A 24,171-nucleotide genomic window follows, 5' to 3' on the forward strand; every position below is an offset into this window, starting at 1 on the left:
ATTACTCAATTTTAAACATACATTGAAAACATCATAATGTCAAAAATCATAAAAAATACATGTGTGTTGGATTAAAAAAAGCAATTTATTACAAATCAATAAAATCAATGTCATATAACATCAGTAGTGCGGTACATACAAATTAAGGTTCAGTTTTTGTTAAAAAAGGATAGCCGGTACAAATACAAGGATAAAAATGTCATAAAAAAATCACAGTTGTTAGGGTTGTCGACGCAGCGTTTCGGTGTGTAACGATACCACCATCATCAGGACAAACAAATCTGTGAGAAATAGTTATTCCTCTCGTGTTAATTGGAGGTAACTTAATCGATATCCCTCAATTGATAGAGGATCTGGTCTATTATTTCCAGTGTCACATTTCTTTCTTTCAATTTCAGGAACTCAAAGATGGAGAGGGTTATAGCTGGAGGGGGCCACCGTATTACTTAGAGATTATCACCTTAAATCAGGGTTATATGGCCCCCAGTGCAGCGTCACTGGATTCTTTTAAATCTGTTACCGTCTAGTTTTCCATCCACTGCTGGGGAGCACGAACGGAGGCTCTATTTATGTACGGAATGGTTTTAACAGCATCTCAGAGGCAGGATCGAGCTTCACTTGCTGGCAAAACCACAAGGAAAGTCTGAAGAGAAAAGTAAACATTGCATTTCCAACTGTTCTCTGCAAATCTGTTGCAATCTTTAAATAATATCACAGAGCCTTCAGTAAAAGAGCGGTAAAGTCTGAAAAATGTGCTCGTCCCCATGACGGGAGATAGTGTGTAGTCCACTTAAATTAGGGCAGATGCTGATTGGTCACCTCAGGTGGCAAATGTTTTGTTAAAGCATTTATAAATCTAGAAACGAAATCATTAACAACATTAAGACCGATTGCTAAAGAGAAGAAAAAATTTAAATTAACTCCAGCATGTATTATTTATGCCTACGTGAGGTAATCCATTTCCAGTTTTTTGCATTAAAATACCATTTCAAGTTACACAAGTGTAAAACATCAATGCTGTGGTGCACCTTGTTAATTTTGACAGCTTACCAGTGTGCTGCGACGCACATATTGGGAACCGCTGTATTAGGGGCCTACTTGAGAGCTTGTTGTGCAGGTAAGCACCACAATAACATAGTCTAGTTACGGCTATTCCCACTCAGCATCCTTCATGCCAATATAATCCCCACCTACCCCAACACCTAATTAATGCAGGCTACAGCGCAACTGGACTGTGTCAAAGGCAAGCCGGGTTGCTCCTGTCCAAACATGGACTGCGCTCAGCGCCATGACCCCCGGCCGTCCAGCATCCCTAAGTTACACCATTAGTGAGCCCAACACCCTTAACCCCACACTCTGCAACAAACACTGCCCCGCTCCAACCCATTCTCCACGGTAGGACCTTTCATGTGCTCCCACTTCACCTGCCACAGCACACACACCAGCCTACCGACCACCTCACCCCGAACACACCACAGATACCACCTGAACAAAAACACCAACTTACATGGGCCCTTCTCAACATACGATCACTATGCAAGCATTCCATCAAATTAGGGGATCTCATCACCACATGACACAGTACTCGCAATATGTACGGCAAGAAGGAGGAGGGCAGCCAGGGGATGCCGCAAAGCAGGTAAGTGACTTTATTTCTTTTAAATTTCCTTGTAAGTATTTTTCATTAGAGGGGGTGGAAGTGGGAGCCAATTTAGCGGGCGGGGGGCTGGCTAAGTCGGCTTCTCTGCGGAGTCAGAGTTTTGCCCTTTGCTCCGCGTTCTCAGCAGAGCGTGGCACAGGGAAATCTCTGCACACTCCACTGGAGGAGCGGAGTTCTCCTCCCACCCTTAATTGAAACCAGCACCAATAACATCAAGGAACTTTTTAACATTGTTAAGGACTTTTTCCACCCGGCTGTCAGCGAAAACATATCACACCCTCACAGATCCTTTGCAACAACGTCAGCAACTTCTTCCACAACAAGATTACATAAACTTCAAACCCCAACCCACCCAAGAGGCATTTCCCAAGATGGGATATATTTAATTTATTTAGTGTTTTATAGAGTACGAACCAGACCCGTGAGGGTATCAGAGCGCTTTACAGTAGTATCAGGTGGGATACAGGACAAAGGGGGGGAGGAGAGCCGAAGGGATAGGGAACAAATAGATACAATATATGACAAGACAAACAATCATAATATCCGACTACCTTTCGGGATAGGAGCAAAATTATACAATAAACTAGAAAAGCAGTCAACACCCTGGAGGTTTGTTCGGAAGTGCCGGGTGGGTAACATAAGGAGAGGAGGCCAAGGGAAAATGCCATAATGATAGGTAAAGTCAGGTTACGGAATTGATTCTAACGTGAACGTTAGGAGAGGTATTTGCCCATAAGGAAAGTTTTGGGGTTAGATGTAGGTAATTCTATTTTACCACTTCTAAAATACCGAATTTTACCGATTCGGTATTTAAGAAGTGGTAAAATAGAAGGGGGCACATGTAGGTATTTCAGAATCTGTAAATACCGAATCTGTAAGATTCGATATTTACCGATTCGGTAAATACAGAATTGGTATCTCCCATTGATTCCTATGGGCCTTGAAGCTTATAGGAATCAATGGTGAATACCGAATCGGTATTTACCGATTCGGTAAATTCCGATTTTTGCAAGGGTGCAGGGGGTGTCACTTTGACACCCTCTGGCACCCCAATTCTGGACTTGTGTGCCATGTGGCACACAGACATGCCCTAAGGGCATGTCTGTGTGTCACATTGCACAGGTGTGCATGCACACATGTGCATGCACACCTGGATTCGGTATTTTACCACCCAATTGGATTGGGTAGTAAAATACAGAATCTGAAAGGGCTGCAGCACTCAAAGATGTGCTACCTACATGGGCTTTTACAGAATCGGTATTTTTACCGAGTCTGTATTTACCGATTCGGTAATATTACCGAATCTGTAAATATAGATTCGGTAAAATGCCGATTCTGTAAAGCATGCTCCTACATTAGAAAACCCTAATACCGTTCGGAAACGGCCGAAATCAGCCGTTTCCGACCGGTATTAGGGCTCCTACATCGGGCCCTTGGTCTCCTTTTTAAAGTGAGCTAGAGACAGTATTCTTCTGATGGTGGGTGGGAGTGAGTTCCATATTCTTTGGGTGGCCCCAGAGAGGGAAACAGCCGTTACAACGCAACTTTTACAACGCACTACCATTACATCGCAACTTTTACAACGCAGGATCCATTACAATGCATTCCTTTACAACGCATGACATTACATAGCAGATGCTATTACAACGCATGCCATTACAACGTAAGTATAGGTAAGTATATCTTTTTTAAAAAAAATGTAATTCATTTAATTTAATTAATTTAATTTATTTAAAGTCGTTTTTTTTAAAACTGAACACTTAAAATAACCCCTTAACCCCATAACCCAAACCTAGCCCTGAACCCTAAAAATACCCCTGTACCCCATAACCCAAACCTAGCCCTGAACCCTAAAAATCGCGTTGTAATGGTATGCGATGTAAAAGTATGCGTTGTAACGTCATACATCCCCCCAGAGAAAGCCCGATTGTACGTTCTTTTTTCTTGAAGCGTGCAGGTTGGAGCAAAAGGGCTCTGGAGGACTGGGAGTTTCTGGCTCCTCCGGAAAACACAAGTTTCTGTGCGAGAAAAGCAGGGGACTTGGAAGAGAGAGCCTTGCGGGTGATCCATGCCAGCTTAAATTGGATTTTGGCCTCAAGAGTAAGACAGTTCAGAGCTTTAAGGTGAGACAAGATATGTCGAACTTCTTTGAGCCAGTTAGAAGTCTGGCGGCGGCATTGAGGCAGGCTTTCAAGGGTGCCAGAGAGATCTTGGGTAGGCCTGCGAGAGTGGACAACCATATTCTAGCCTAGAGATGACTAGGGACTGAATTGCCGATTTTAGATCTTGGGGGTCTAGGAATGGTTTCAGGTTTCTTAGGTACTGCAAATAAAATCTGGCAGTTTTGGCCATCGCGTTGATATGGCCCGCATGTTTAGATTGCCATCTAAGGTAATTCACAGGGAGTATAGCAGAGTCCACAATGGTAGGAGAACAGTTAAGCGCTGTGATAGCCTTGATCCAAACTTGAATGTCTGTATTGGCGTTAGGTGGTGAGGTTTAGAGGCACTCCGTTTTTTGGGCATTGAGTTTAAGCTGGTTAGATGTGAGCCAGTGAACAGTCAGCTTCAGGGCCTCATTCAGGTAGCGGATGTCCTCTGGAGAAGAGATTTTGATGTAGAGCTGTGTTTCGTCGGCATACATGTGGTAGGAGATATTGGTAGTGCGCAGCCCCTCTGAGAGCGGTTCGAGGTAAAGATTGAAGATGATAGGGGACAAGGTTGATCCTTGAGGGACTCCAACTGTGATCGGAGAGGAAGCGAATAGGTTGCCGTTGATCAGGACTCTCTGTGAGCGGTTCAGGAGGAAGGATCTAAACCAAGCCAGAATGGTGCCATCCAGGCCCATCCTAAGTTTAAGGCGATTCAAAATAATTTCGTGGTTAACCGTGTCAAAAGCTCAGAATAGGACAAGGAGGATCAAGAGACAGGGTTTGCCTTGGTCAAGGGTTCGAAGATCATCATCCACAATGTGGAGGGGTGTGGTTTCCGTGCTGTGCCCAGGTCTGAAACCAGATTGGAAGTCGTCAAGAAGGTGGAAGTTGGTGATGTGTGGGCTCAGCTGTTATTGTACACATTTTACCAGCACTTTAGCTCGGGGAGGGATGTTTTAGATAGGTCTGTAGTTGTCAGGAGAAGCAGGATCTAGTGTAGGTTTTTTTAAATGGGGACAGCCAGACAGGCTTTGAGAGAGTCAGGAATTAATCCCTGTAGGAGGGAGGAGTTGATTATTGTCGTCCAAGAAGAGATGATAGCCTGAGAGGCAGCGGCAAAGCAGTTTGACGGGAGAGGGTCATTGAAGTGATTGTTGGGGCTTAAAGAGGAAAGGATTTTTGAGACCGATTGTTCATCATAGACTTTAAAGTTGGACCATAACGCTTGGTTTTTGAGGGAGGTCTGGGAGGGCAGCGCGGAGTGGGGGGGTAGAACCGGGGGGGTTTGGGAATAGATAGCAGACATGAGTTCCTTTCCTAGGGCAGAGGTTTTATCACCAAAGAAGGAGGAGAATTGCTCGCATGGGATTGGAAATATAGGGGTTTCTTTGGACGATTTAGCTAGTTTGTTGGATTGGTGTTTGACCAACTTGAATAATTTGAAGTTCTATTCTTAGCGTTGTCCAATTCTGTTCTGAAGAATTCTTATCTTAGAGTTCATGATTTTTTTTGTCATAGGCATTTCTGCCCTGACAGAGAAGTTTAATATGGTCTGCGGAAGGGTGCTTTTTCCAGTTCTGTTCTGTTTGCCGGAGGGACCATCTCTCATTGTTAAGGGATCCGTTGAAACAGGGGTTCCTGTCTTTGATCTGTGTTCTTTTCAGTTTTAGCGGAGCAAGGTCATCGATTATATTGAATATCATTGTGGAATAATGTTCAGTGAGGTTGTCGACTGTGGTGATATTGGGGGGGGGGGGGGGTCAGTTGCACAGCGGGCAGCCAGTTTCTCGTGGTCAAGGTCCTTGGTGTCTCTGATCTATCTTTTAGGGATCACCGGTGGTGGTGTCCATGTCTGGTGAGTGCCAGGCAGACGGAAGGTGATAGCGTGGTGGTCAGACCAGTCGCAAGGATCTATGGAGGTGAGTTTGACCGCAGATTTCTTGGATTTGATCCAGTCTAGAATGGCAGCTTTCAAGTGAGTAGGGAGGGAGCAGGCTTGGGTAAGGGCTTGGTTGGCCAAAAAGTTTCTGATGGCGTTGACCTGCAGGTACTTGGGGTAATTCCAGTGCAAGTTGAAGTCGCCAAGGAAAATGTCATTGGAGTTATGGGAGGACATGGCTGTGTTGACTTCCATGAGGGAGTTTATGAAAGTGTCATTCTTGCCTGGGGGGTGGTAAAAGATGCACAGTATGCACTGAAGGGTGGTGTTGTTGCAGACGGAGAGGGCAAGATATTCGCAGGAATCAGTAGGTTCGGCCAGAAGTTCAGTGATAAGGAGGTTGGAGCGGTAGATGTAGGCAATGCCGCTCCCTTTTTTTGTGATTGCCTGTCCAGCCTTACGATGTGATAGTTGGGCGGGACAAGAAGGTCTAGCTAGGCAGGGCGAAGAGGATTCATTTAGCCAGGATTCCGTGAAGATCGCTATGTCTGTGTTTAGGTTCAGGATAAGATTGGCGACATCAACGGAATGCTTTACTGCAGAGCGGCAGTTGATAAGGAGACCGGATAAAGGGGGGATGGTGTGCATGTCGTCACTAGGGGCGGAGGTTGGGACTAGCGTTAGGTTACTGTTGACTATCCCTCTGTTGCAGAGAGTAGCTGATCTATAGGGAATTATTGCAACCGTGCGTATAGGTTGTTCTTTCTTCGGGTCAGAGGAGCATGAGGATTCATAGCTAACAAGGAGGTCTGCAATTTCATCCTCCGAGAGTTCCAGAGGGCTAGTAGTAGCAGGTGTAGGTTTGTAGGTTAGGAGCAGGGCCTGTACTTCTTCCTCTGCGAGGTAGCAGGGCTGCCTCTGAGGGCGCAGTTGTCTCAGGGATAGCGGAAATGGGTGGAGAAGGGGCTTGGAGTAGGAAGTAGGGGGGTAGAGTTCTGTGAGAGCCTGATATTCGAGAGAGTGAGCTCGGTGAGGTGCAGGAGGTTTTTGAGGTCTGTGAAGGACTTGTGGATGCTCAAGTTTAATACAGTAGCTTTGCAGTGGAGAGTGTCCAAATCCCTAAAAGAGGTGTGCTCTTGCAGGCTTTGGGGCCGATGGTGTGGGAACGTACCTCGTGGAGAGTGCAGTAGGCTTAGTAGTGTGGCTAAGACAACCAGAGTCATGAGTCTCAGTATCCCCATGGTAGGGAGGATTTGAGGTAGAGGATTTAGGGAGGCTACTGATGGCTTGTGTTGGTGGCCTGGTAGGTGGGCTAGGATGTCTAGAGGGTTGGGCCAAGGGGAGGGTGTCAGAATCCGTATTATAGGGATGGGAATGCAGGTTGGAGGTCTGGGGTAAGTGCTTGTCGCAGTTGGTAGGCGCTGGATGCATAGTAGGGGGGGCTCTGTCGGCCTGTGTTGGGAGCCCTGTCATGGGTGGCTAGTGAAAGGGCAAGATCCCTTCGAGGTTTTGGTGGGTGAAAGGTGCAGGGGGAGCAAGGATGAAGGAGGGCCGTGTACATTTTTTTTTAAGGAGAGGGAAGAGATCCGCTTTTGGTGGAGCTTGGATCAGGATGATGCCGTGGAGGTCAGACCAGGTCCGGCCATGTTGGGGAGAGAGTGGATACTCTCGTCCAGGAGGTCTGTTGAGAGTAGTGAAGTAAAAGGTCCAAAGATCCTTATTCTTAGACGGTCCTTACTAAAAAGTGTCTCTCAATGTCCTGAGCATAAGCATATCAAACTCGAAGTTCCTATAATGTTCCTAGGGTCAGATAGGATGATAGAAGGTAATCCTCAACCGGCTCATTCTGGCCTACGAGAACATATCGTTTCATAATAGCGACAGTGAAATGAAGGGTAACTCACTATTAGAACCTGCTACACAGATCTAGGCATTATGGTTATTCTACTTCATACAGACATCTTTCTACAGGTAGCATTTACGCTGTGGCACTGATTAGCAGTGGCACGGCGCCCAGAGCATCTAAATCCATCCAACATAACTGAGAGGAAGAGAAAAGAGGAAGGGGCACCCACGTCAATGATGCCAGGTCTAACACCTATTCTTTTTTTTCAAAGATGTTTTTGTTTGGTTTCTATTTTAGTAAAAGTGATTCACACTTTAAATGTTACGGTCGTTTTTTTTTAAATTTGTATTACATTAACACCATCAATTACATACATATACATGAATATATGCATGGATACACGATGAGATACAACCAAGAATAAATAAGCTATACAGAGAGAGTTAAAATGTCATCTTTCATATTATACAATAAAATACCAACAATTAATACATTCCCATATCTGAGGGGCTGCAAGCTATTCAAACTGTTATTGGCTTACCTCACAGTTATTTTCCAATAGTAAAGCGGTCCCAAATACATGTTCCTACTTTTGTTTCCCTCCATCCCTTCCTTTCATAAATCTCCTTTTCATGATTAAAAATAGATAAAAGCTGTGCGAGCCATTGTTGGAAAGTGGTGGGGAGCGGGGTCCAACAATGCAGAGGAAATACACATTCTTGTCACAGCCATGGCCATGAAAACAAAGTATTGGTAGGCCACTGGAGCTCTTTCATTAGTAACCACCAAGAGCATTAACTCAGCTGTGAGTACTAACTTAATCTTCAAGGAATGCTCTGTGAAGGTTTCTATATCCTTCTTCAGGGTTTCTAAAATCGGACAGGTAGAAAACCTATGAACAATATCAGCTTCTGTACTATGGCATCAGGGGAAAAGACCCCTGCAGAGCCTTTCTATTGAGCTATCTTGGCTGGCGTGTAATAAGTGAAAAGATTGTTTTATAATGTTGCGCCTGCAACCCAGCTGACCTCAAATGGAGTGGCTACACTTAAGCAAGTCTAGAAACTCGACACTATTCCTACCTAGTCTTTGTTTCCATTTCTCACAATGCTTCTCTAAATTATCAGACATTATTTGGGTCAACCCTCCATAACTTATGCTTATGGTACACTCCTTTTGGTCCCTAATACCCTCCAGTATAGGGTCTTTAGTAAATTCTCTCCCATCCTTTTCTGTGTAGGTAGATAACCCAGCACCGGTGAATATTTAAAGAAATCTTTCCGCTCTACCCTGAAAAATAACTGGACTTTCTCAAATGGCATTTATCCCTTTACGTCAAGCAGACCCCAATCCTCCCCACTCCAAGTTCCTCCTAGAGTGATATTACAGCATCATTAAGTATCTCTTGGAATACTAGGTTCCTAAAAAACGGAGTACAAAAATTCATCCTCTCTAGCCCTAGTTTCTTCTTCATGGCCATCCATACAAGGGATGCCGCCCATAGGGTTCTGAATCTAACTTTCTAATAGTAGCTGGGTTTGTTTAAATTTAGAGACCTAGTTATGGGCCTCCTTTCCTATTAACAACTCATATATATCTGGGAAACCATTGCTAAACTATTGGTCCATGACCTTCCCCCCTAGTAAACCGTGCATAAACTGAAGTGATGCTGTCCAGTAATACATTCTTAAGTCCGGGACAATCCTTGCCCCTCTTTCCCTGGGCAGCTTCATGAATCTGAGAGCCTTCCTGGGATTCCCATGTGCCCTGTAAACCATTGTTTTTATCCCCTTGAACCACTGGTATTCAATCTCCAGGGTTATTGTTCTAAAACATAAAGAATCCTTGGGGGAAACATCATTTTGGTTATATTACACTGGCCCACGATTGTAAGATGTAAATTGCTCATTCTGTTGAGATCTCTCCTCCCTTTCTGAATAACTGGGGTAAAGTTTAACTTCACAATTTGTTCCAGGACTGATGTTATAATTATGCCTAGATAGAGCACAGATTTCGTCAACTGGAGGTCACACAAATGGACCCTGCTATTTATTACAATTTATTACAATTTGAGTTTTACCATGGTTGAGCAGATATGCTGACAGTTTCCCAAAACACTTTTCCAAAGTCTGCTGCTTTTTCTCAATTTCCATTATGAGTAAATGAGGAACAGATATCACTACCACCAGATTGTCAGCATATCTCAAGATTTTGGTTTCATAACCTTGAACCGTATGGGTTGAATTCTCGAGTTGATATTGATTTTCCAAATCAGGGAGTCTATGTAAAGTACAAATAAGAAAGGAGAAACCCTGTCTTGTCGCCCTTGTGATCCAAATAGGTTCTGTTTGGCCTTCCTTTAACTGGAGACTGGCTTGGGAGGCTCTATACATCACCCGTATAGCATCAATAAAGCCCTTACCAATCCCAGCCCACTTAAGAGAAGCCCACAGACACTTCCAGGAGACCTTATCAAACGCTTTTTCTGGGTCAACCAGAATTATTGACGTAGGGTCCCTGGAGACTGAAGCAGCATCAAATAATGTAACCACTCTTCGAATGTGGTCGGCAGTTCCTCTGCTTGCAATAAAATCATGTTGTCTGGGGGATATCACCATACCTATAATAAGGCTTTACCGACTAGCTAGCACTTTTTAAAAAATCTTAATGTGTCGCTGTTCATGAGAGTATGGGTATAAGACCCCATATATCATTAGGGTGTTTCATCTTCTTTAAAAAAATAATATTATCCCCAGCCCAAGATTCTGGGGAAGCCACCCCTTTCGGAGCCTGACACATTATGTTGATTAGATCGGACCCTAAAATTGAAAAAAAGACAAGTGGGATCTTATCCAGGCCAGCAGCCTTTCCAGAGGATATGTCCTTTAACCGCCTTTACATTTTTTTGCCTGAGAAGGGGACATCTAAAGATTTTGCTTCTTCTTGGGAAAACGGCCTTAAATATGGCCGTACATCTGTAAGCCCATTATCATGTATCAGGTTTGTGAGGACTCTAAAAACCTTGCTTTTCCGACAGACATGGGTACCAAAATAGTTACTAGGCTTCTAATCCCGGGGCCCACCCAAACTGTCAAACCACACAGTAAGTTCTTAGTTAAAAAATTCAGAGATGTCGAGATCATCCCCCGTAGATCCATAACCAGAACAAATAGTACATTTAAATTCAAGGTCACTCCACAATAGCCCAGCGATCAAGTCTACCTGTGACACACCTTTGGAATGCCATACCCGCCTACGTGCCAGTATGGCCACCCCTCTGGTTCTGGTACCCTGTGTGGTATATGCAATGAGATGATTCCCCAACTGTTTAAATAAAGTTGTCCTCGCTCCCCCAACATGCATCTCCTGCAGGTACAGAATATCAGCATGCACCATTTTTAAATCTTCCTTGACTTTGCGCCACTTCAAGTGATCATTTAACCCACATATATTTACTTTTGCAATTCAAAAACCTATCATGGTTTTTCATACAGTTCCAACAAATCCTCTCTTTTTTCCCATATCTCAAGGATTTCCTCATGTACCAGTGTTTTTTACCCCTATTTTTCTACTCCCCTAAGTGACCCAGCCCCCCCAAAGCCCATCCCCACTCCCTCATCTACTTCCAAATACCCTTGAACCCCCCACACACCAACGTTGTGAGGCAAGCAGACCAAGATGGTCTGGATGATGAAATCTTTGCACACAGGACTCCCACCACCACTCGGGCCATAACCCACTTTAACACCTAAGTTAGAAACTGACACTTACTATTAATACTGCTTCAAGCAGCCCCTTAGAATGAACCCAGCAAGTAAACTACTAGAGGCTAAACTACTAAGTCTAGGCTAGACCAGTTCATCCACATACTCTTTCACTCTTATCTCCAAAGTGAAAACTATAGTTTTGTTTTTAAATATTATTTTCAAACAAGCTGGGTTCATTAAGTATGCCCTGGCCTCCAGTGCCTGGCATGGTTGAATCACTTGTAAGAGCCTCCAGCGTCTCTCCACAGTAAAGTGGAAAAGATTTGGTCTTGAGTAAAAAGTCTGACCCTCAACAGTCTGTTTAGCATCAGGGTGAGGTTTTGCAAACACAGTTTGTGGAGCAAGTAATTCCCAAAGTAAATTATAACAGCTTTTGGCTTCGGGGCTTCTCCAGTATATGACTGATAAAATGTCTTCAAGGTAAACAGATAGTGGTGCACATGCTGGACTTCCAATTCCCAGTTCCATTGTTGAAGCTCGGGGAAGGCTCCCTTCATCAGGTTCAGCATATAAGACCAGATACCTCTCCCTTCAACTCCTTCTTTGATACCCAGGATTCTCCGGTTGGTCCTGCGCTGCCTATTTTTAAAATCTTGTAGTTTCCACTGGGTGCAATAATCTGTAGACCTTGTGCCTCCATATGCGTTTGAGCCCTGGCAACATTATTTTGTAAAGCAGCTGTCCATTCTCCCACTGCAGTTGGTCTAGTATTTGTATCTACGCAGGCTTTAGCCATCTTTCGAACTGCCCTTTGCAGTTTTTAGTAGCCAACCAATTATTTTTCCCATCCACTCAGGTCTATTTGGGGATGTTTGATAGACTCATAAATCATCTTCAAGGAGGATTCCTCAGCTTGATAGGGCATCTCTGCTCCTTTTAGATTGTCTTTTCCTTCTTACTACTGTGTCTGGGACACCCTTCTGGCTGCCAGGGCTGGAGCTAGATGACTAGATATGGGTATATATCACAGATCTCTTTTTACCTGAATGCACTCGCCTATCATCAAAACATTAATTGTTCACCGACCTTTTGTTCACCGATTACGAGGTAGACGCAGTGCCAGTGTATGCGTAATTTGTGTTTATTGGGTTCTCACAATACATTTGAATGAAGGAACAATACAGAAGCACACTGCATTGTGTTTGTGCTGTAAATATGGTGCACGGATATACTGATTATGATATTTTATTGTTGACTTATCAGCATCTCTAAGGCCTGCAGGGTCTGGAGGGCAATCCAACCTGCTACAAGGAGACCTGAAAACATGTTACTATAAACAAAAAACTCCAGCAAATAGTAAATCTGGAGAAAAGCACTGTTACCTTCTTTTCACTGGCCATACATTCTAAATTTCAAGGTTCTTAACATTTTGATGTTCAGGAGAGCAGATGACAGGAGACGTTTATTAAAACTCAAACTCTATGCTTTGAATAATTGGCTTTGCCTCAGCTTATTTGCTCAATGCTTTATTCTCTCTTTATGGGGAAACTCTGCTATTATTATTTGATTTTTAGCTTTATGCTAATCTCGCTCTTGTCTTTATTTTTTAGCTCTTCATGGCCCTAGCTGATATCATTTGTGCCACATTTCTTACAATAGGAATTCTATCCTATATGAAACACACTGTATGCATATTATAATATAATCTGCACTAACTATATTTTTCAATTATCAATTCTCAAAAGCTGATTGATATGTGTATAATGATCGGAGAATCTTAAACTTTGATAAGGAAACTCTTTAAAACTACTCAAAAACTCTCATTATTGACTGATTTTTTTTTGTATTTGATTACTTTCTTGTGTATTATGAAGGATCTCTTTTGGTAAAAATTTGGTGGCCAAGATTCATCACCTCGAGCTACTGCTGTGGAAAAAGGGTAATAGTAATTGATGGTAATTGCACCACATTTATTACATTTTCCAAAGAGAGCTTTCTGTTAGATTTCTGTGTTTTTAGGAGGAGCGACAAAGACATGCTGGACTGCCTGAAACAAGTAAAGTCAGTGAATAGAACTTGAGCAAATGTAAGTTGCAAAACACAAAGCCAATAGTAAGCAAGGGGTGGAATGCATTCCTAGGCCAGTTTTCAGTATGTACCCAATATGTCTTTGCAATCCAAACAGCATGGAGACCTAAAAAGTAGTGCATCATATGTTGCATTTTTATGTAAATGTAGCTCATATGAAAACATTCCTTTGTTTTTCCAGATGGCAAGTGATGAAGTTACAGAAAGAGCCGAACCACCAGCAAATTATGTGTCAACCGTAACCAAACTCGTTGTTGTTACCCAGCCTGAGGCAGGATTACCCGGGGCACTGCTTACTCAACAACCCTCGATACAGGCAGTGGATGATAATGTAAGGCATAGTTTGCAATCTTTAGCTGTACTATTGCACTGTTCTAAGAAGATGTATGAGCTTCATTGAGAGTTGAGTGGTGACTAAAAATTCTTCAGTTTATAGAGCACATTCCATATAGTGTAGAAAATTCTGCTAGTGGATCCTTCCATGTATTTAGAGTTTTCTCCAGAAATTGGATGATCACAAAGTTACAACCCATCTGAAAGTGAAACCCAGGTTGCTCCTGTCCAGATTGCACCCATCAGGTTTTACCTTAAACTGATGACAATATTCTACTGTCTTGGTATATTTATTGTTGCCAATATTAAATGTAGTTAATATTTGCTCCAAATTGGAGGAGTCTCTCCTGGTAACCATGCTGTAATCAGGAAAAGTAGTGCTGTCAGTGCTCTAGGTCACGTGGAAATATATGGCCTACCTGGATAATCTGATGTATTTAATATCCAGCAAATTAAATAATTTGTTGGCTTTTAAATCTTCTTTGACACAAATGAGAAACACATTTTTTATTCTTTAGAAATGCATTAGTTAATATTTTCCTAAATGATTTTTAAAGCTTAGATAGATGAAAGTAAGAATTGAATTCCAGAATAGAGGACGACCTCCCTTACATGAGAGTGGACTCCTGAAAGCATGTTGGAAAAGTGGAGATCCCCTTGTGGCATGTGTGAGTTAATTTTTAAATTCTGTGGGATGTTGCCAGGCAACAGAGGAGTAGGAGTATAATCCACCAAATATTGAAATAGATTAAGACATGAACCAGGAGTATGGGGTGGTGCCTGTAATGGCAGCTGCACTAAAAACAATAGAATTGAATGTCCCTAAAGTACTTAACAATGTGTCAGTTTTATTTGAACATCCTGAACTAGCCCACGAGTTAATGGAATAATCAGTGAATGCGGCTTGATGCCATTGTTTCAGTTGGTAGCTTGATTCAGTTAAAATTTGTATAACATTGATAGGTGTGTGGGTGATGAGGAGGTTGATACTAAAAGATATGCAACCGTCCCACCATTATGTAATAACGGGAAACGTATGTTGTATCATTTCAAAAGTCTACAATAAACCTGGAGAATCTATGGCAATATTGTCAAGTTGATTGTCTATTCAAGTTGGCTGGTCAGTGATGGTACCTAATCTTTGGGCTAACCTACTGGGCATAATTATGGTAGCAAATACAGATATGTCAGACAAAAATGTGTTCCCTTCAAGCACATAATGTTTTGTATTTTCCGCATTCAGATTGGTAAAGAATATAGCACTCATAACTGAAGGTTAATTAGTTTGTCAAGATGCCTAATGTAAAGTGCATATTTATATCACTTCATTGCCTGATTTATTTTGAAAGTATCTAAAACCAATGAAGACTTCAGAGAAAATGGGGATAATGTAGATATCACACTGTGAGTAGGCTTTCGTACAAATTGGTCGTGAATAAGTCAATCTATTTGTCAAACATTTCCCAAAAGAGGGTGTGTTGAAAGAGGTCTATTAGCAAACTGATAAGATGATCTCCAAAGAGATTCATGCTTATGGTAAACACAAAAATAGAAGTGCTAGGTATACTTGAAAGGTGAGCTGCTTGAAAACATACTCTCAGTGGCATGGTATGGATTGGAGTGCATATATGTGGTTTGTAGTGGAATTATGTGGGTTGGATTGGATTGGTTAGCTGTAGCATTGTGTGGTGTGGAATTGTGTGGTCTGGAGTGGATTTGTGTAGTTGAATTATGTGGATGGTGTGCATTGTATTATGTGGATAGTAATTATGTGTTTTTGAGACTATTGGGGAATTATATGGGATTGTGTGTAATGGAGTGCAAATATGTGGTTTGGTATTATGTAATGTGGAGTGTTATGTAGTGGAGTTTAATTATGTGGTGTGCTGTTGAATTTAGTGGTATGATGCTGAATTATGTGTTTTAAATTGGATATATGTGGTGTGTAGTGGAATTGATTGGAGCTGAAGAGTGTGGCATGGAACAGTATAGCCTTGAGTGAAATTATGTTGAGTGTCTGGTCGATGGTGATTTTGTTCCAGTTTCTTCGCAGAGTAGGTTGAGGATGGTTGTGAGTTGTGGTCTTATTGTAGACAAAGTGAACGCAGCTGTGGTCCGTCCAATGTAGAGTTGTGGTGTGACTGAAGGAGACAAGTTTGCTGGAGGTGAAGATAGGGTCGAGTATGTGACCTGCGATGTGGGTGGGGGTAGTCCCAAGTTGTTTGAGCCCGAGGTTGGCGAGATTGTCCAGAAGGGTGGTGGCGTTGCTGTCATTGTTCTTTTCCAGGTGAAAGTTGAGGTCTCCCAGTAGAATGTATTCATCGGAAGGGAGGGCGTGAGGGGTGATAAAGTCAGTGATGTCGTCGCTGAATTGTGCACGGGATCCTGTAGGTCGGTAGAGGAGGGTGCCTCTGAGTGTGGTTTTGGGGTCGGTGTGGATCTAGAAGTGAAGGTGTTCGGCGTTGGTAAGGTTGTTGTCAGAGCTGGTAGAGATGCGGATGGAGTTCTTATGGATGATAGCGATGCCTCCTCCTGTTTGGTCGATGCGGTCCTTACGGATGATTTTGTAACCTTCCGGAATGGCAATGGTGATGTCTGGGGCGGAAGAGGCGTTCATCCATGTTTCTGTTAGGAAGGCGACGTCCGGAGAGATGGTGTCTAGTAGATTCCAGAGGTCGATGGCGTGCCTGTGGACCGAGCGGTGTTGAGCAGGATGCATTTAAGGTGGTTGGGGTCAGATAACTGTTTTGTGTTCCAGGATGAGGGGTTGTTCTTGGTGCCGTCGAACTTGCAGGAGTTGCAAGAGAAGGGTCCATGGGTGTGTCTAGGAGCGGCTTGGACGCAGTTGGGGAGATGGCCGGGGTTTAGAGCTAAGAGGGTGGCGGCGTCGTAAGTAAACCTGGTGGGGCAGGAGGTACGAGGGCCAGGGGGTCTGGCGCTGGGCGCGGTCCAGGCGCGGACGGGCGTAGACGGGCTTACCTTTGGCGCACCTTCGGCGCGGCTGGGGCGCGGACGCTGCGCGCAAGAGCAACTGTCATATGTGGATAGTGGGAGGGGAGGGGCGAGGGAGGGTGAGCTGGGAAGGCGGGAGCGGGGCGGAGACTCGGGCAGGGCCGACAACAATAATATCAACAACAAAATGGCCGGCGGGACGGAGCAAACAGGCAAAATAATGCAAAGTGTGCAGAAGACACGAGATAGAAGTCAGTCAAGCCAACACAGCGAGGGCACAAATATCTCAGCAACTACTTAGCAGGCGAGGTGAAGCAGCGTTCTAAAGGCACATTAATTACAAAGATAACAATCTTGCAATGTGAGTAGGTTACTTGATTCAAATCGATGTTTGCAATTAAAGCGTGCAGTGAAAGATGAATGAGAAATTAGCAGCGCTGTATGCAAACAAATGAAGCGCTCCTACAATGCGAGCTAATTAAATAAATAAATGAGTGAATAGCAGGAGTTGCAAGAGAAGGGTCCATGGGTGTGTCTAGGAGCGGCTTGGACGCAGTTGGGGAGATGGCCGGGGTTTAGAGCTAAGAGGGTGGCGGCGTCGTAAGTAAACCTGGTGGGGCAGGAGGTACGAGGGCCAGGGGGTCTGGCGCTGGGCGCGGTCCAGGCGCGGACGGGCGTAGACGGGCTTACCTTTGGCGCACCTTCGGCGCGGCTGGGGCGCGGACGCTGCGCGCAAGAGCAACTGTCATATGTGGATAGTGGGAGGGGAGGGGCGAGGGAGGGTGAGCTGGGAAGGCGGGAGCGGGGCGGAGACTCGGGCAGGGCCGACAACAATAATATCAACAACAAAATGGCCGGCGGGACGGAGCAAACAGGCAAAATAATGCAAAGTGTGCAGAAGACACGAGATAGAAGTCAGTCAAGCCAACACAGCGAGGGCACAAATATCTCAGCAACTACTTAGCAGGCGAGGTGAAGCAGCGTTCTAAAGGCACATTAATTACAAAGATAACAATCTTGCAATGTGAGTAGGTTACTTGATTCAAATCGATGTTTGCAATTAAAGCGTGCAGTGAAAGATGAATGAGAAATTAGCAGCGCTGTATGCAAACAAATGAAGCGCTCCTACAATGCGAGCTAATTAAATAAATAAATGAGTGAATAGCAGCGCTGTATGCAAACAAATAAGGTGCTCCTACAATGCGAGCTAATTAAATAAATAAAAGAATAGCAGCGCTGTATGCAAATAAGCGGTCCTGCAAAGCGAGATGAAATTGTGATAGCGACGAGTGCAAGCAGCTGGGGAGGTCAACGATACCAGGCAGTTAGGGGAGGCAGGTCGGGAGCAGCGTGGAGGAGCGGCCGTGTCTGCTTTCTCAACGGGGACTGGTAGTTTCTCATCGCGAGCGGTCGCTAGCATATGCGACCACTCGCAATGAGAAACCTGACCTCCCTGGATTGAGGATCTCGCTGGGAGGTTTATTTTCCATGCTTGCGTTCGGCAACTTGATGTTGCTGATCGCGAACGAGGAAAAAGTCTTGCAGGGATGTAATTCTGCTCGCTCGCAGTCACCAACTTGACGTTGAGGACCCCGAGCAAGCAAAAAATTACTGCTACGCTACACCGCGCGTGCTTGCACTGTGCAACGTGCAATTCACCTAGTGCAAAGTAGCGTAAACTTCGCAAACTATGCTGAGAGACATACACTGGCTCCCCGTCGACAAGAGAATCACCTTCAAGCTCCTCACCCACGCACACAAAGAACTCAGCAATGCCGGACCAGCCTACCTGAACAGCAGACTCCGCTTCCACACCCCCACCCGCCAGCTCTGCCAGCCTTGCCCTCGCCACTGTCCCCCGCATCCAACGAACGACCTCCGGCGGCATATCCTTCTCCTACCTCTCCGCCAAGACCTGGAACACACTCCCTACCCACATACGGTAGACTCAAGACCTACTCGCCTTAAGAAGACTCCTCAAGACCTGGCTCTTCAAGCAGTAGCAGCACCCCCCATCCCCTCAGCGCCTTGAGACCCTCATGGGTAAGTAGCACATTTTACAAGTACTCTGATTGATTGATTGATAGTACTAAACCCAGGGTTACTCACAATACAGAGCAAGCAGGCAGCAATAAATGTGTAGGCAGGTAAGGTAAGGTCATATTTATTTGTATACGATTAATTAAAATCTTTACAAAAATATAAAACACAGATAAAAACATTTAAACCACTGAGTAGTTAAGATTTAAAAGATCAAAGTTCACAATGGTCAGATCAAGGGTGTCCTCGGGTATCAATAAAAGAGCTTCAAATGGTATCAAGTCTTTTTCTTGTTAAGTCAAAGAACTTCACAACCTTGCAATTGAATTTTGTGTCGCTAGAGTTGAAGCATAGTTTGACTGCCTGCCGACAGGTCCGAACTGCATATGACTTGAAGGATGGAAGCAATAAGTTGCACCTCAAGTCCCTCAGTTTAGGGCATATGCAGATCACGTGAACAATATCCTCTTTGCCAGATTTGCACAGGCGACACTGTTGCGAGGCCGGTGTAGGCAGTTTATCTAGGCCTGTTTTTGTGCTTCTTTGATGACCTTTCCATAAAACACCAAAGTGGCAGCATGCAGAGAACTAGGAACAGCATAGGTGGTCACTTAAACAAACAAGGACTGGGTAGGGGGGTGGGCGATAATGAGGCCGGCATTGTAGCATGTATGGGGCCCTCCAGATCTGCTCAAAATGCTATTTAAACAGGCAAGCACAAAAAAAAAACATGAACACATCATTACAATCCGCAAGCAGAGGTAAACAAAAACCCAGAATTGTTGGAAGATCGAGCATTTCCCGAAGTGATGAGAACTGGCTTTGCTGATTATTTTCAGAATAACACTGGTACTGCCTCATCACTGATGGTGGAGTGGGATGCTTTCAAAAGTGTAATACAGGGGCATTGCGTAGCTTATAAGCTGGGAGTGTGTGGAGTGTTATTGCAAGATTTAGAGAGGGGAGATCAAAAGTTGCGGTATGCTGAGAGGGAGAGACATGAGCACCCAGATCGCCAACAAGACTTACTAGTAGCAAGGGAAGAGGTTGCAGTGCAGGTGGAATGATTGCGCTGCTTTGACTATAAAAACTACGCTGTGCAGGTGCATGCATAGCACGATAAATCTGGGGTGCTAAGGGCATGGCTAGTTAATCCAGTGCGAAGACGGACGGTCATTTTAGATTTCTGTGCACCAGATGGGGAGACCTGCTATATGCAGCAGGGGATAAATGACCTGTTCTTTGCTTATTATAACGATCCATATCAAAGCAAATTTGCCCCTGGCGGAGAGGCCATTCAGGAGTTTCTAGAAGCTGCAGATCTCCCAGCGCAAGATAGTGAGAAGGCGGAGCTACTGGGTCAGGACATTACCATGGAAGAGGTCCGTGGCGCGATTAGGCATATGGCCTGAAAAAAGACCCCTGGTGTGGATGGCCTCCTGGTGGAATTTTATAGAGCGTATGTCAACCTGCTGGCCCTTAGGCTGGTGGCACTGTATAATACTGCAAGGAAAGAGCGCCACTTACCTGCCACCTCCCAAGAGGCGTTAATTATACGTTTGCTAAAATCGGGTAAACCTCCCCATGACAGGACCGTCTATTGCCCGTTATCAATGCTGACCACGGATTGTAAAATCTTGAGTCGGATTTTGGTGAACCGACTGCTCCCCTATATATATATACATCTCTTTTGTATAGACAGGCCACAGCGCGGGTAAAGACGGGAGTGATGATATCAGATACTTGCTCTGTGGGTCGAGGGGCGACGCAGGGTTGTCCCCTTTCTCCTCTGCTGTTAACCCATGGCCAGCGAGCGGCTGTCGGCATGGGCTAGGACGGGCTTGCATTATTCAGGATCGAGAGTGCAAGAGCAAATTTATCCTACTGCATTATATGCAGATTATCTCTTTCTGTTTTTGGCTGACGTAGAGGGTGCACTTCATGGCATGAAGGTTTTATTGGAGGACCTTGGCAAGGTTGCCGGTCTAAAGGTAAATTGGACAAAGACTTACCTGTTCCCTATGGCTTTGCAGGCTGAGGGCCAAGTATAAATGCAGAAGGTACGAGATGGGTGCGACAATGTCTGACGTATCTTGACACTCCCATTTATCACACTCAAACTGATCTATTGGAGGAAAACGTGGGCAGGGCCATCAGAGCACTTAAGGGTTGTATTGAGTTTTGGGGTACGCTCCCACTTTCGGTAGCTGGACGAGTGGCCATTCTCAAGATTGTAGCGCTCCCCAGACTGCTGTATTATTTCAGGACGCTGCCGATCTGGATCACAGCATCTGTTTCTAAGCAACTCCAGTCGATGGTGGTTGGGTTCCTCTGGGCTGGGGTACGGCGGAGAGTAGCTCTTAACACACCAATGAGACCATGATCGGAGGGTGGACTGGCGGTCCCTGATTTTGAATCATATTATTTAGCAGTGCTACTACAGTGGCTTACTCAGGCGGTGGCACGGATGTTCCGCACCACTGATGATAAAGAGTGGAATCAGCTAGATAGACAAATGCTTTCCAACCTGCTAATGCAATTGCCACTCCTAGCCTCCTCTCTAACTCGACAGATGGGGACGTTTAAGCTCTGCTGAACAGAAGTCAGAGACGCGCACAAATAGTACATCCATATGCCCCTGAAATCCTGTTGGTGGTGTGTAGTGCTCTACCGCATGGCGGTAACTGGGCAGCACTGATGGACTGGGAGGAGACTGGGTTGGCCACCACAGGGGATCTGTGTGAAGATGGCTCTGTAATTCCATATGAGCTATTACAGGACAGATATGAACTGGCTAGGAGAGACTACTTTTATGCACTTAGCGATCGTAATGGCCATCAAGGCGCATTGGAAAATGGGACTCAGGGAACTGCACACCTCCATGGTTTGTCAGTATTTAGCCCTAGCTGCTAGCGAGCGACTGACACCACTAGTAACGCTCCAGCAGCAGTGGGAAGTAGACCTAGGTGATGAAATTCCTGAGAAGACATGTGCGGGACTGGTGAAACGTGCATGGAAAAGCACTAGGAACACGCGCTTTCAGCTGGTACTCTTCTTTATTCTTCATCAAACGTACCTTACACTTTTTATAAATTAATAAATATTTTCAATGTGACTTCAGCAATGTGCCCGCAATGGAGTATGGTAGGATCAGATTTCTGTCACATGCTGTGGAATTGTCCTCAACTTTGAACATTTTGGGAAGAGGTGGTTGCTTTTTCACATGCTTTTAGGGACAGGGACATAGAATCCACTGTAGGTCTCTGTTTGCTGCACTGGTTCCCCCATACCTCTCGGAATAAGATGATAAATATATTTATAGACATGGGGCTTCTGCTGGCGAAGAGGGAAATTACAGCCCACTGGAAGGCAAAGAAGGGCCCTAGTTTTCAGAGATGGCGTACTGAATTTAATAAATGGGCAGTATGTGAGGGAACCACAGGCTGCAGCTGGCAGTATGTGCTCAAAGCAATAAGGTGTTGGAGCTGGCAAGGGCCTGGGAGGCACTAGTACACTTATTGAAAACGCTGCATACTGACTCTGACGAGGACTCAAGCACATCAGGGTTGGAGACTCCGCCTCAAAGGATTACACCTCCCTAAGAGGATGGCTACAATGCTTTCTCTCATGAAACTATCTCTGACAACACAGAGTGGCTTTCTGGTTTACTGTATTGTGCACATTTGATATCGACATAGCTATGACTTGTCAATAAACACCATCAGGGAGGGGGGAGGTTTCAGTGGGAAGGAATGGGTATTGCATTTCATGATATTTGATTTAATGATGAGTGGATAGTTGTAGTTGTACAACACTTGCGGAGACATTTATTTCCAGAGAATTTGATTGATATTAAGATGTTTTAAGAATTGACAAAATATTATGGAGCGTATTTTCCATTACTACTAATGCATAATCAGATGTGGGAGATATTCTTCAGAACATAATTTATTTTTATAACCTGAAGCTGAGTGTACAACTATCATTTGATATGAAATGCACCTGTTTTCTTTGGAAAAAATAATTAAAATATAAACATTTCTTAAATGGTTTATCAGCCCATTTTTTGGTATTGAATTCTGCTTCTCACTGCATTTAAACTTCAAAAAAAGAAAACCTAGTTGTGGTATGTGCCTTATAAATAGCCATATTAATATTAATTATAATAAATATATTAGCAAAATTGATTCTCCTCTCACTTCACTGAACCTTTACCAGGTGCATTTATTTTGCCTGGCCACTCTATAATAGAGTTTTTTTTAATGTTGTGTCTGATATTTATTAGTGTATAAACATTCTTACATGCCTGTTGGTTGCAAACTATTTTGAAGTAAATATCCTACTTCATATTGAGAAGAAGCAAAAATAAAATAAAAAACAATATCTTTCTTTATGTTTTAGAACATCTGTGTAGCTGTTGATGCTAGTGCATTGACCTTGACAGCCAAACTTAAGAACTCAAAGGATGCATATGTTATTGACGGACTTACAGGAAATATTACCATTTCATTCAGCAGCTGTTGGGCCAACTACACTGATCTTGTTCTAGTTCCATCTGGTAAGAATCTTTCCTAACCTACTGCATTAATTCATTTAAGTTGTGATAACAATATTATGAAGAAATCTTCACCTTAAGTTATATTTTAGTGACATTTTACCTGTTAAAAATTGGATTAAAGGTGGAAAAGGGTGAGACCACAATCTCTGTCAGGGTGAGACACAAGCAAGTCCCAAATTAAGGTGCTCAACACTCTGGTAGATTGGCTCAAAAACAGCCAGGCTTTACTTGGAGGAAATGTGTAAAGTATGTATGATGCACTTCAAACATTAATAAAGTGCAAATGCAGCACAAGAAAAATCTGACATCAATTTCGGAAACAGAGTAAAATGTAATAAATTATTTGATACCAAAATAACAACATTTTAATCAGTAGAACCAGAGCTATGCAATTTCAGAGTTTTAAGTAACAAAAAGTGCCTAGAAGCACAAAGCACCAACTGAGGTTACTTGGTCGCACTGGACCGAACAAAGTCATACGCTTGGCCATCTGTATTGGAGTGCTGACTGGATACTGGAAAGTTACGCCTGTTGAATAAACTACCTTAATTCCTGGTTGTGAAGTGTTGCGAGATCCTATGCTGAGGAAGCGTTGCTCAGTGGTAGTTCAAGGGAAGGTGCAAGGCTGTGTTGCAAAGTCCTGTGTCATTGTCAAGAGGGTCTTGTGGTGTGAAGGCCTGCATCGAGGGTGCACACTCTTCGCTTCTACCCAGAGAACCTTCAGGCTCATTTCCAAGTGTCCAGGACTGGGGCAGTACCACTTAGGGAGGGGGCAAGGTGCACAGCAGACTGAGCCGTGGTGCAGGGTTTGAGATGGTTGGAGCCTTTCCGTTCACGAGGCTCTGATCAGGAGGCTTGCCAACTAGCCCATCGAGTCACTCTGATCTTCCTGGGATAAAGATGCATGTCAGATCCTTTCAATCAGGCAATAGGGAAGAAGGACAACAGAGTAGCAG

General features: G+C 44.1%; 1 protein-coding gene across 1 annotated transcript in view; it reads left to right on the forward strand.

Moving 5' to 3' along the window:
* LOC147724578 (fibrocystin-L-like) overlaps positions 1-24,171 on the forward strand; it is a 1,433,379-nt gene that overhangs the window by 1,344,935 nt on the left and 64,273 nt on the right. Inside the window, exons 79-80 of the mRNA XM_086966122.1 lie at positions 13,514-13,663; positions 23,059-23,215. Coding sequence (XP_086822248.1) covers positions 13,514-13,663; positions 23,059-23,215 — 307 coding nt within the window. The remainder of the gene's footprint in view (positions 1-13,513; positions 13,664-23,058; positions 23,216-24,171) is intronic.

Source organism: Lissotriton vulgaris, chromosome 4_1, assembly GCF_964263255.1.
Source record: "Lissotriton vulgaris chromosome 4_1, aLisVul1.2, whole genome shotgun sequence".
Lineage (NCBI taxonomy): Eukaryota > Metazoa > Chordata > Amphibia > Caudata > Salamandridae > Lissotriton > Lissotriton vulgaris.